The 13514-nt window shown below is 42.6% G+C and overlaps 1 protein-coding gene across 1 annotated transcript in view; it reads right to left on the reverse strand.

Annotated features, from left to right (window-relative positions):
- The window catches only part of RHPN2 (rhophilin Rho GTPase binding protein 2), a 29391-nt gene extending 22523 nt beyond the window's left edge, over nt 1-6868 (reverse strand). The window contains exon 1 of the mRNA XM_032195354.1: nt 6714-6868. Within this exon, the coding sequence (XP_032051245.1) occupies nt 6714-6782 (69 nt within the window). The 5' untranslated portion in view covers nt 6783-6868. The remainder of the gene's footprint in view (nt 1-6713) is intronic.
- Nucleotides 6869-13514: the final 6646 nt, after the last annotated feature.

Genomic DNA, 13514 nt, shown 5'->3' on the forward strand with positions numbered 1-13514 from the left:
TTAGTTCTCCTGCACACAGTATGGGGACACTGCTAGTTTGTGTTCATGTGCAGGCTTAAACTCTATTGTTATCAGGCTGCCAAAAAACTCAATGCAGGCTGCTAGTCATCAGAACAGTGAAAATAACCAACACCTGCAAGAAACATTATGGCAAGTAAGACAATCTGAAGATTTCCCCTTGTGTGAAGCACAACTCCATGCACTTAGGTGTTGTTTCGGAGACAGATTTTTGTTTTCCTCCATGTAGAAGGTCCCTTTCTCAGCCAGTGTTTGCAGCTGGCTCACGTTTGCATAACCCCAAGAATGATGATGTACATTAGAACAGCTGGCAGCCAACCTTCCCTGCATTTTCCACACCTACTGTTTCACTTCTTGTCAACAGGATGCTAGATGGGTCATTTAATTACTGTTTATTTCTTTGCAGAGTCGAGACAACTTGGAGAGTGAACTGGATCTTACCCTTATTATCCGCCATCTGTAAATTATTCATTCAATAACAACAAAGAATTTTCATTGCTAATGAAGATGCGAAAGTTACCAATAATAGGGTATGATTTAAGCTTTCATTGCATGTGTTTTTGGAAAAATAGCTTTCCTGTAAAGACATTTCAAATCATGAACTAAGCTATCGGTTTTAAAGCCTTCTCCCACCCTTGAAGTATAGCTACACTTCACAAAGTATTTGAAGTGTCTAAATAATGTTCTTAGCTCCTGAAAAACTAGAAGCTCTTAAAAACCTGAAGTTCAATTTGCTAGCTACTTTTACTTTTTCCTGCTTGGTTGAGCTGCAGAATCAGGAATCTGGTATGTTTTTAATACCTCTTTTTCAGAAGCAAGACCCATACACCAACAGTTACAGATCGTTAACATTTGTTATTTATGTACCTAGTTAGATAAATTCTCAGAAGAAACAGAAACTGATATTAAACAAACAAACGTGCATCTCCTGATGAAGGCTGGCCTATTCAGGGCCAACGTTTCATAGCAATCCTCTGACTAATTAATGGAGTGTGCTGACAGATTCTAATAGGATTCCTGCTCATCTGTTGTTAGAATTAATGCCTGAGCTTAGGTGGTTGGATATCCCACTGGTTTTTATTTTTAATCCTGTAAACATTGTCCTACACGTGCTTATTTGGCAAACAGCTGCATTATGAATGCCTGTGGGATCTCGGTGCGACTTGCTGTCTCTCAGACCAGGCACAGCCTGCTTAACAGCAGGAGGTCATGCAGAGCTGGAAAGCAGCTGATGGACTGTTCAGGGCTCACATGGGATTTGGGGAAGATTTTATTCTTCAGATTACACAGAAGCAGAAAGGGTAGCCTGGCAAACCTGCAGTCAAGTACTCCCGGTTAGCTGTCAATGGACAACATCTTGCCTCTATGCAAGAAACCAGTGCTCACCTCCCACCTGACAGAGCCTTCAGACCCCCAGTCTGCGGGGCACAAGCAGTATCTTTGTGGTTATCTGAGGTTAGGGGTGATGGAAGGAAACTATCATGGAAGGAAAACAGCTGTCAAAAACACAGGTCCCAAATAAAGAAATACCTGTATTAAACTTGAACGCCTAGGAGTTACTTCTAAAATAGAAGCATAAGGTCAGATACCCAGTTGTGATGCAAACAAAAATCATGAGTGTTTGCCTAACAATGAGCAATCACAGGAAGCATCTTTAGTTAGCATAAGTATGACTTGTGGAAGCAGTGGTTTGAACTTTTAAGATGAGCCGCGTACTGTCTGAAGGTGACACAGAGTTGAAACTGGGTGTGCCTTCTTCCTTAAAATAAAACATTCCTTTCCAGCCAGTGCAACCTGTGCTGCTTGTAAAGCCCTGTGGAGTATGCAAATGGCCATAGCCTCCAGATATTTAAATGTGTATGTGACTTAACTTACGGAGGTAAATTCCTTGGCTGCAATAGAGTTCATGGTAAATAAATTCACACTAGTATTTCTAGTAGGACTTCAGGAAATATACGTAATAATTTAGAAGTGATCCTATCTTCTACAATTAAAGTTGCTCTTTGCATATTTCTGTTGGTTCATTGTTGAAGTTTTAGCCATATACTGCAAATCTTTCAGTAGTAGGTGTTTTTTTATCTGTGGTTAAAATAAGGGGGAGAGGGGTGAAGAAGATCTTGTCTTCTGGAGCCCATACCATAAGCAATTGTTTTACAGATCTAAGTACCTGGCCAAATTATTAATGTAAACTTTCAGAATTAATCTTTGTATTAAGTTCCAAATCCGTATTTTCTGTACAATAGTATCTTGTTGCACCACTCACTAATCGACAGGAAAAAAGTCAGTATTCAGTCAGAGAAGTCTGTCCCCTGATGAACCACATTTCAGAGGATTCCTTATCTCACATGCAGGTCTGCTTTCAGTTTTAGGTTTTTTGAATTTGTATACAATGAGCGGTCAGGGCATGGCATGAAGTGGCGCGTGAATCATCACAACATTGTTTCTGTCCCTGCTAGACACGTAGAAAGAGAACAAACAGACAAATAAATATTCCTGTGTCAATGCTAATGTTAATGGTTGCCTGGCTACTAATGACTACAGACTTCCAGCCCAGTGGAAGCACAGGTGCAGCAGGTTGGTAAACTGAGCCATTAAGCACAGCGGGGCAGGGGGAAACCCTACAGAAGAAAGCCCAAAAGCTAAGGAGTGGAAGGAGAGAGGATTAATCAGGGAAGTGCTGACTCACGAGCAGGTTACCATACCTATCATCTTTTTCAGCCTGGTGCTTTATTTACAGAACTGCCTGTGTTCTGTTTTTAGCCCTTTCCCCTGGCAGGCAGGACTAATATGTACTGTCTTTCTTTCTGAATCACTAGTTTGGTCTAGATGGCAATTTTCTAGTCTCACAGACCAAGCCAAAACCTTTAGAAAGGTTGAAGAAAACAAGCATCTCCGCTCACCTGACCAGCATCTAAAGATTTATTAAGCTAGCTGTCCAGCTGCTCTGCCTGCGTGCAACACAATTTACTGCTATCCAAAACAACCACACTGAAGAAGGGACACTCGGTGCTGTACCACCAGCAGGTATCTGGAGACCTACAGAAAGCATAAGCCTGAAAAATGAACTAAGGCTTTATCTTATCTATTGCAGCTTCCCGATCAGGAAATTTGAAAAGTTACAACCTGCATAAGGAGTTATAAAGCAATAAACCAAGGTGGCAAAGATGTATTAAAAAGAACTTGCTAGAAATCTCTTCCTTCCTCTGCTCCAAGCCAACAGGAAAAGTCCCAGGACTGGTAAAACCCTACTAAGATCACCATGCAAGTGTTGGATCCTCTGGCTAGGTGAACACAGCTTTAGAACCATCCTGTGTTTTGTATATTGACCTGTTCTTTGGGTTACTTTGTGGTACCATACTGGTTTAGTGGGGTGCTGTAATCATGGGAGGGGAGCAGACATCAGCTTGGAAAACAGAATTGTCTTTCCCATGAGAACTCAAGAGTAACTAAAAAAAAAATAGGAAGAGGTCTGAGCAGCCAACCAATTCACAGAACTATGGAAAGCTTAAAGACTGACTTCCCAGAAGTACAAGCAGCATCTCAGGTAAGCAAAACAGCACACAAGGATAGACCTGCTTTAATTACTATTGGTCTGTTGAAAAATCCTTCCCATGTGAATGCCTTGCTCTACTTTTAAAACAAGCTGTTCTTTGTTCTTATCATTAGTTTTGTCACTCTTTTCTACTGGTCACGGAGATTCTTGCATGGGAGGAAATACAGGGAGTGGACGTGAATGGAGGGCTGGCATAAGCATGCTCGATTCACAGGGTCACAGCCAAAACCAATGGAAAGCCCTAGTAGGGTACCTCTACCACCTTGCCATATTCTCTCCAAGACATCAGCAAGGATTTAAAAAAATATATAAATAAAAAATAAAATCCCTCACTAATCAACTAATGAAACAGTTGAAGAAACTTCTTTTTCTGAGGAGTGTTATAAGGGGAATGGAGTAAGGGCAATATTGACAGAGTTCTGTTATACGTAGTTTTAACAGAACAAGGTGTGCAATCGTACAGGGGATCTATTTAAAAAAAAAGTGGGGAAGTCCTCAGGAAGAAGAGGAAACTGCAATTTGCATATAGAAAGATGAGGGGCCTTTGCCATGGGGAGGAAAGAGAGAAAGAACACAAATATGGGGTAAGAGGAGGAGAAAGGTCACTGCAGGAGAACGGTAAAAGGAAGCCTGAGGGATGGTGCAGGGAGTGGCCAGGAGAAGCTGCCACCGTCATATCTGAGACAAACCTGGCAGAGTCACAGCAAGACTAACTTTCTAGTGTGGCAACAGGTCCGAAAGCAGGAAGGAGGATTGTATTTCTGTTTCCACATTTCTGCTCATTGCCCTTTACACAGAGCCAGTCATAGTTTTACAGGACCTCCTCCCTACAGAAAAAAAGCTAAACAAGAATTAAGGAAATAATTTTTTTACATATTGCATCTTGGGTATATTCAGTGTCACTTTCTGGTATGTTGTATTCAAGACTACAAAAGGGTACTATATAAACTTTGAGTATACTTCCCACATCAATTCATTCATCACAAGAAAATATCAGAGTCTAGAACAAATTGATATATTATACGAACTACTCACTCAGATTTCTCAGTGTTAAAATTGCATTGCATATAATCTGGCAGAGTACAGAAGACAACCACACTTCATAAAGAATATTTGGAAGCCCTTCTGTGAGCAGTACTGATACAAAGCAAGTGGTTTCACCTTGCTCCACAGTTTATAGAACAAAGATCAATTAAATAAGCATCTTTCAATCTCAAAACACAAGCAACAGCCTTGGAAACCAGTGTGATTCTTCACCAATGATTCTGGTGTTCTTTCAGGGAAACTAAGTAGTGTGATTTTAAAAAGGGAAGGGAAAACACTGAAGGAGCTCTTGAGAGGTGGGGGAGAAACCTGTGGACACACATGACCAGTTCGATCAGTTTGTTACATTAAGTCATCTAGCATGCCATTCAAATGAACACGTAAGGTCTAAAGAGCAATTCTATCAAAGTAACTTCTTGGATCACGGCTTAAATCTGTACAACATTCCAGAAGGCTTTTTTCCTCTTTAAAAGTTAGTTTGTTTTCTTCTGGATGGAAGCTCTGATCTTTGAGACCATTCAACTAATGTATAACAAGGAATACTGGTTTTCCGTTTACATTTAACTTTTAGGGATAGAAGGCTTTGAGCATCTAGCTTGATCTGAAGTTTGCAACTGTATTAAAGATATGTAGGAGCTAGATGAGCCTTTCAAAGATCTCCTGAGTTAACAGAGTAAACAAAGTGTGCTACTGCAACTCTGGCTCAGCCAGATTGGTTTAACATCAGTTTCATACCCATTTTATAGTGGTTTAAGACAAGTGATCTAGAAGCGGGAAAGATGTTCATAAACAGATATAAAATTGATCTTGGATACAGTATTTTTATATTAGAAAAGCCTTTTACCTTTTCAGCGTATGAAGTTTACACAGACCTAATGTTGTTTCATTGAACTTATCGCCAGTGTACAATAACATCATCAAGAAAGACCCAGCCCTCCAGCCAGTCTGAGTACAGCAGGTATATTCCTCTTACGACTTACAAAGCACAACGTGACTGTTAAACTGCAGCCTGTCCCCACCAGGAAGAACAAGTGGGAAAGACAATTTGTATCTAACTTAACAAAAACCTGTCAAGTTCTACTGACATGCCTACTACCAAGGCAGCCCGCAGGCATCCAGTACTCTAGAAAGTATAGCTGTGAAAACTCTAAATAATTACAACTTTGCCACACTTCATGATTTTGTGCTGTGGACTACTAAGTGATTACTCACCATATATTATAGTAGGATTACTCAAGTGAAGAAACCAGACAAGATTTGGTCAAAGTTTCGCTTCAGTCTGCCTAGCTGTTTATGTGGCAGTGCCGATTCCTCACAGCACGGCAGGCACAAGTAAAACTTCGCCCTTTTCAGCTGCAAGCAGTTCCTCTGCTAAAGGGCAATACTGTTTGCTTAAGCTTTGCAGGCTTATGAATACAGGGACTACTGGGAGCAAAAGCCAAACGTTTTGTGAAGGAGGCAGCAGAACAAAGCAAATGTGCCTCCCTAGGGTGTAATCCAGACGGCAGCTGCAGCGTAGCACAGGGTTTGATGTCTGTGAGAAGAGAACGGCAATAAGCCGTTCACGTTTTGTTTTCCCCACAGAATAAGCAGTTTATGGTCTCCAATACACAAGTGCCACCAAAAACGCCCCCACATCCCCCCTGCCCCGGGGCCTCGCGTACTGGGGCTGCTGCTGGGCCGAAAGAACCCAGTCAGTCTGAAGAGTAATTAGGGCAAATGTTGATTAAAAACTTCCTAACGAGCCTGTTAACTTGACTGCTTCACTCCAGTGAGCTTTCCTACAGGTACACAAGAGAGCTAGCGAGGACACGTAGCGAGAAACAAACAGAAAAACACGTAGGAAAGGGAGAGAGAGGAGAAAAAAAAAAAAAAAAAAAAGTCAGGTGGAATTTGGCTCGTTTTGTGGAGGCGGGAGAGCGCCGGGCACCGAGGCGGTGAAGCCGCCTCAGATCCTGGGGCGGGCAGCAGGGACCCCACGGGCGCCCTCCGTGACCCCGGCCCGCCCGCGCCCTGAGGAGATGAGGGTGCTGAGGGTGTTAAAGGGTGCGCAGGGGGGCGGCCACCCCAGCCCCCTAGGGCACAGCCTGCCTCTCACCTTCCGAAAGTAGCTGTCCTCCGCTGGCTCCGCCGCCTGGCAGCCGCGGGGCGGCAGGGCGTCCGTCATCTCCAGGCGAGTCTCTCTGTTGCTGCTACTCCTGCTGCTGAGGAGGCGATCGCTGCTGTGGGGGAGCCTCGACCCTTCGGGAAATGTCGGCGCTGCCCCACGGCACCGCCCGGCTCCACCTCCGGCAGCGGGGAGGAGCTGCCCCGCCTCACGGCGGTGCCCCTCACCGCTCTCTGGGCGGGCGGCCGCGGCACGGAGAACCCCGGTGTGGCACGGTCGTTCTCTTCACGTTTCCCCCTCACAGCCCACGGGGCCCGGCAGCCCCCGTCCCGGCAGGGGTAGGGTGTAGGCGTCCCTCATCCGTGGCCGGACAGTGACTGAGGGGGAGCGGGTGCTCCGCGCCCCTCTGCACCGCCTCCGCCGCGCTCCTCCCCGGCCCCTCCGGCTGTTCTCCGCGCTCCTCTGGAGCGTGGCGGAGCCTGGCCGGGAGCCTCGAAGGCACCGCTCGCCTCACGCCGCTTCCCCCCGGTCTCCCCTCACCGCCGGGCCAGGCGGCAGCCCCCGGAGGGTCCGCCATGTGCCGTGTCCACACACACACGGAGCCTTCCCGGGCGCGGGGGTCGCCTCAGCGAGCTGGCCCCTCAGCGCGGGCTCGGCCCCACAGCAGCGGAGCTGGCCCCGGGAGGCCGGAGCTCTCCTTGGTCGGGAGGAACCCCAAACCCCAGGGGGAGGTGGCAGGGCCCTGGGTCCCGGCCCCGGTAAGGGCAGCGGTGACCTGGGGGAGAGGCAGGGCCGGCCTCGAAGCTGGGAAACCGCTGGGGAATCAACCTCAGAACTGCAAAAATGTGTGGTGTTCGCAGGGAAAAGAGCGTGTCTCCGAAATCTTCCGTTGAGCAACCGGCTCTGCAAATGTTTGTACTGGATGCTCAAGTAAGGAAATGGCCAATATTGGTTGCTGACACTACCCAGGCCTAACCTTCCGAGTTAAGTGGGCTTTTAGCACTTAAAGGCAAAATACTTAAAGCTTATTACTGAACATATCTTATCCCCCTTCCTTCTCAGTTTTTCATCTTTCTGATCAGCACAGTGTTGTGGTAATCTTCAGGAGTCAGGAAAAAATCTGCAAAGATAACTTTATCAACGAAAAATGTCTTTGGAATTACATCCTTAACTGAAACTTTCTTTGAAAACCAGGGTGTCTCCAGAGAGTTATGCAGAGCGGTTTGGTTAAGCTGTGTCTCCTGCATGGTTTTAAGGAAGAACGCTGGAGTCAGCAACTCAGAAACTGGGACCCAAGGATCTGATGTCGCCTCTCTTGAAGTCAGTTAAATTTTGTTCTTCCAGATTATGTTCGCTCTCACCCCAGTACCTTTTCCTTTTTTTCAGTAGTGATAAAGGTACTGGATGAACACATCAAAGGATGTAAGGAGAAATGATGCAAGAAGAAATAATAAAAATAATAAGTAATAATTAAAAACAAGTAGAAATAGGTAAAAATGGAGTAGTTCAACTTCCTTCAGTTTCTCTTTGGAGGTTATAAAGTGTTTTAAGTTATTTTTTCTATTAGAAAATATATTGACCTTCAAAAAGTATTTGAAAAATTGAACTTTGCAAAATCACTGTAAATCTCCCATACAATACGTAGTTTAAGTTAGTATCAATGAGAGATAAATAAGCAATTTGTCAGCATAGGCTATGCTGGTACAATCTGGTAGTCAAAGCAGTAGTAATGCAACCATCTCAGAAGTTTGCACCGCTTTCACTGCATTTATTGAAACTGGACCTAATTGAAAGGGTACGGCTATTACTCCAAAAAAAAAAGTCATAAGGGCTTGTTAGCCTGGCAAAAGGGTCAGGCGGTTAACAACAGGACAAGTGGCTATTATTATGGTGTGTGCAGAGCACAAATTTGCTTAAGTTTCTGCAGAGAACGATACCAAATATAATTTACTTTTAGCATATCTTGCATATAAACTGCAGCTTTTCTCAGTGGCTGGTGGCTACTTTGATTGAAGCAAAGTCAGCTGTGGTACACACAGCAAACCTCTCCAGCAAATTCAAGAGTCTGAGATAGCTCTAACAGGCTTCCTCCCCCATACTGAGTGTCCTGAGAATATCTTCCAACACTCTCAGAACTGCCAGATTAGACTGTGCCTTTCCCTTGCTTTGATAAAGGTTAGTTACTTCATCACAACTGTGTTAGGGTTGATCTCCTGTTTTTTAAGTAAGTTCCAATAGGTTTTGTCTGCCTACAGAGTGCTCCTTCTTAGTGAATATGCTTTTTTGGAGAAGACATGTTGATTGCATGGTCTCGGTAGCTAGGACTGAGCTATGTAATGACGGGGTAGGAGTGCTCCATGACCCTGGAATGTAAATTGCAGCTTAGAACATTCCAAAAACTGATTTACCCTTAGAAAACATGCTCTTGTTCTTCTAACCAGTTGGTTAAACATCTTGTCTCCAGTAGCTTTTTGGTTGCTGTTAGAATTCCTATATTGAGGTGGGTTCATACCACAGACTTTCTCAGTTTCTCACAATTGTATTAATCAGGGTTTGGTTTCCTGCATTGTAAAGATCAAGTAATAACAGGCTAGGAACTGGGAGCTCATGCGCTCAGAAAAAGGCATGTACAGATGCAGATGTTTGGTTGATATCTTTAACTTCAGGAGACAGTAAATTCCGTGACCAGGTGCACAGGACATTGCACTATACCTGAGAAAACATCTCTTATCAGACGTTTAAGGATTTGCATCCAATGAAAATCAGAATGTTGTGCCTAAAATACTGAAATTCAAAGCAAGGAATCTTATCTCTGCATCAAATCTCTCTTCTTTGTTTTACAGAACTCTGTGTTATCAGACTTGTGCATTTTCACAGATAAACCTGCCAGGTGATGCATACAATGACCGCACTGAAAATAGGCACAGAATAGCAGAGCTTGAGTTGTCCCAAAAATTGTCCCACAAAAGTCAAGGTAAGAGGGACTAGAATTTGGGTGGCCTTACCACAGACACATGAGAGTATGTATGATACATGTGTACTCATACACATTATATGGCATGTTTCTGTTTTGTATGCATAACTGCTTTCTCAGTCAGTCCTGTCCTTCTTGCCCTCCCCCATCCTGAAAAAATACGTGGGCATAGGAAATTCCAGTCTTCATTCTTCTCTTTGGCCAGTATAAAATGGTCTTGCTTTGGGAAATTAATTTCCTGTTGGGACTTGGAAGATTCAAATCTGGTTTTACTTAGTTAGGACAGGTGCTCCTCTGTGAGAAGCCAATGTTTATTTTTTTGACTATAGACATTGTGGCTATGGGATGGTAACAGGTGCTTCAAAGACATGTTTTATTCCAGACAGGCACAGAGGCTTATCAGCAAAAGCACATCAGAACTGTATGAAGAGAGAAGTATGCATCAAATGAATGCTGTTTTTCAAGGTACATACTTGAATTCTTGACAAGACACATAGTTACTTATTTCTCCTCCAGTTGTTGTTGGCTTTGATTATTAAACTTTGATTCTGAGAGAAAAGAGAAGATTTTGTCAGCATCCCTGACAAGCTGTAACTTTATAGTTAGTGAGTTCAGCTGCCAGCTAGTTGTCATCTTTTATTTCTGAAGATTGCAGTTCTTTAATGAGGAAATGTCTGGTTACCATAGAGAAGTTTTAGGTGAGGAGAGAGAAAAAGGGTTCATAGTTTATTTTTTTCTCTCCTTTTCTTTCCTAATGGTCTACAAATATATATTGGAGAAAAAAAATAAATTAAAAAAAAAAAAAGAATGGCCAAAATGGGTCGTGGGGGCACAATATCAATAGTGTTGTGAGTCTCCTTTAAGGCTGTTAAAAGTTTACAAGATGTAGGAGTTTTTTTTTTAATCAGAAAGCATTGAGACTAAAGAATGGGAGGTCTTCTCGTAAACAAAAGAAGTCCTTCTGCATTTTATGACAGATGAATTGAAAAGTGACCAGACAGGAATTGCAAGCAAGTAGTGCCAGAAGGTTTCCTAAACAAGAAATTTACTGAGTAATACCAAATGGTATAAAAAGTGCTACACAAACTCAGTAGAAAGCCTTTGGATGACTATAGTAATAATATGTTTGGCTACAGATGCAGCATTTCAGCGTTTCTTCAAGTTAACTGTGTTGCACAGTTAACTGGAGCTTTATGATCACTGAAAAAAATCTCCAATTTAGTATTGAATAACTAGTATGCTTTGCCTATTCTACTACAAGACTATATTTGAAACAAGACATTGCAGTTTCAGGGTGATGCAGTTTCAGTGAGATTTAAGAATGTAAAGCCAGACATGGGCAAAATCATCACTTGTTTCAGTAATGCTTTGCCTTTAACTGAAACCCATAGATAAAAATCTGTGTACTTAAGGACCATAGGCATTATCTCTTTCTTTGTTCATTGTTTAGAAAATGAAAATGAGCACTTTGGCTTAAACAGTGCCTCAGGGTCTGTACTCCACTTGTGTTTCCTCAACTGATACTGTAACCACGTGTTGTTAGGAAGAATATTAAGATGAAAATTCCCATTGAACCCAAGATAAGTAAGGGGTTAAGTCATGTTTGTCTCCTTCGTTGTGTTTTTGATAATAAAATGTTAGTGTATTATTGTATGTTATACTTTTTGTTCTTATATATTTTTTTTTCTTTAAAATGCTTTTAAAACTTGTGAATGAATCAAATTTTTGTTTCCTTCTTTTGTATATAGATTATGCTGCTTTTTTTACCACCTTGATGCACTAATTCAAAACCAGATGTTGAAAATGTATTGAAAACTAATGCCTGAAGTCCATGTATGGTTTTGGGGCCCTGTTTCAGTTTCATATGTACTGACAAGTATTTGAGCTTTCATTTTAAAATGCTGTGTTGTTTTTTTCTTTATTTCACATTGTGAAAAATGTATTCAAACACAAACTATCTGGACTTCCAAGTGTTTTAGTTTTATTACCATTATCAAAAGACGTTGGAATCATTGTCTGGTTTAACAGCTACAGAAAGCAATTTTCACTAGGTGTAACAATTGTAAATAGGAGATAGAGTTTACTACGGACAAGGCAATACCACTGTGATACAAAAGTAATTCTAATCTGATAAGAGACTTAACGGGGAAAAAAGCACTTCAAGATTTGATTACCCCATCACTTTGAACATAAGAGACAAGACAAGCAAAAGATTTTCTGTTAACATTGTTCAAAAAGGGTTTATTTAAGCATGTGTGTTGAATCAAAGTCACAGAGACTTGATTATTCATGGACAATTATTTCCTAAACAAAGAGAAACAACAGCTGCGCTAACAACTTATTTTTCTACTATATGTTCTACATAACTGCTTACTAATTACTAATGATGAGAAAAGATAACGCATGCAGATAAATGTCTGTGACTTCTATTGTACTGTTTTTAAGTGAATTAGAGACCCAAATAAAACCGAATAATCCCTATTTGCATAGAATTGTGTAAATATTTCCTGTGGAAACCTGAAACCACATGAAACTCAGGTAGTTTGACTTTGAAAGAAACCAGTTCTGTGTATACAAACACAAAGGCTGGATTAGAGAGTACACCACTAAACTTGCAGATGTCTTATCTGTTAAGTGCAGGAGTCTCCCAAGCCTGCATTGTGATTTATTTTCAAGGATTTCAAGAAACTGGTGATCCTTGTTTGCAAAAGTTCCAGATAAATGGAATGCAACACTTTTTTTTTTTTATAGTATGTTGAGGTTCTAGCAAATCTCAGTATTAAGAAAAACTGCAAGGTTGAGAAATCAAATGAATCAAAACTGACATTTGGGTTTCTGATGGGTAACACTGGGAAAAGACAAACTTAAAATTTATAGTTTCAGCACTGAGATTGTCATCGATGGATACTTACTTGTTCTTATGTGGTCTTTATATAAAATATGTTTAGTAAAAGCTTTCCTCTTTATACAAACCTCCCCAAAGAGATGCAGATACCTGTAAATGGGTATCTGTAAAAGGGATAGTTCTTTGCTCTGGGACTTTGAACCCAAAAACTACTGCACTGATTCCTGTTGCATGTTCTTTTTAATAGAATCATAGAATATCCTGTACTGGAAGGGATCCACGAGGATCATCGAGTCCAGCTCCTGGCTCCACACAGGTGTACCCTAAAATTCAGACCGTATGACTGAGAGCATAGTCCAAATGCTTCTTAAACTCCGACAGGCTTGGTGCCATGACTACGTCCCTGGGGAGCCTACATGTATTCCAGTGCTCTTAAAAGCAACGTGGTCAAACAGATTTGGCTGTTTATCAGCTCCAAACTGCAATTTGATAAAATCCCCATCTCCTTTGTTCATCTGGATTCAGGGAGCTTGCTTTGCACCTTCATTTTAGGCAGTTCCGTGTCATGGAGCTTTTGCTATCCTTTTCCTAGCCCTTAGACCAAAGGTATTTTGATAACAGGTCTTATCTGGTGCATAGGATGTTTGCAGGATGTAGCTGAGTGGCTATTATGTTAAGCGTTTGACTCTTTTTTAGCTTGATTAGTTGCCAAAGACACCAAGCGGCATTTCAGCCCGTCGATCTGGACAGACGACACTGCAGCCTTTTCTCCCTTTCCCCACAGCCTTCCCCGGGTCGGCAGCCTCAGCTGAAAACAGCCTCGCTGAAACACCCGGGTGGCTCTGGGGGGACCTCGAGCGGCCGGGGCCGGCTCCGACGCCCGGGCCCCGCCTGTGGGGAGGCGCGGGGCGAGGTGAGGCGGGCCCGGCCCCGGCCCCGCCGCCTCCCGTGGCGCCGCCTTGGCCCTCGCGGG

This window comes from Aythya fuligula, chromosome 12 (assembly GCF_009819795.1).
Source record: "Aythya fuligula isolate bAytFul2 chromosome 12, bAytFul2.pri, whole genome shotgun sequence".
In the NCBI taxonomy this organism is placed as follows: Eukaryota; Metazoa; Chordata; class Aves; order Anseriformes; family Anatidae; genus Aythya; species Aythya fuligula.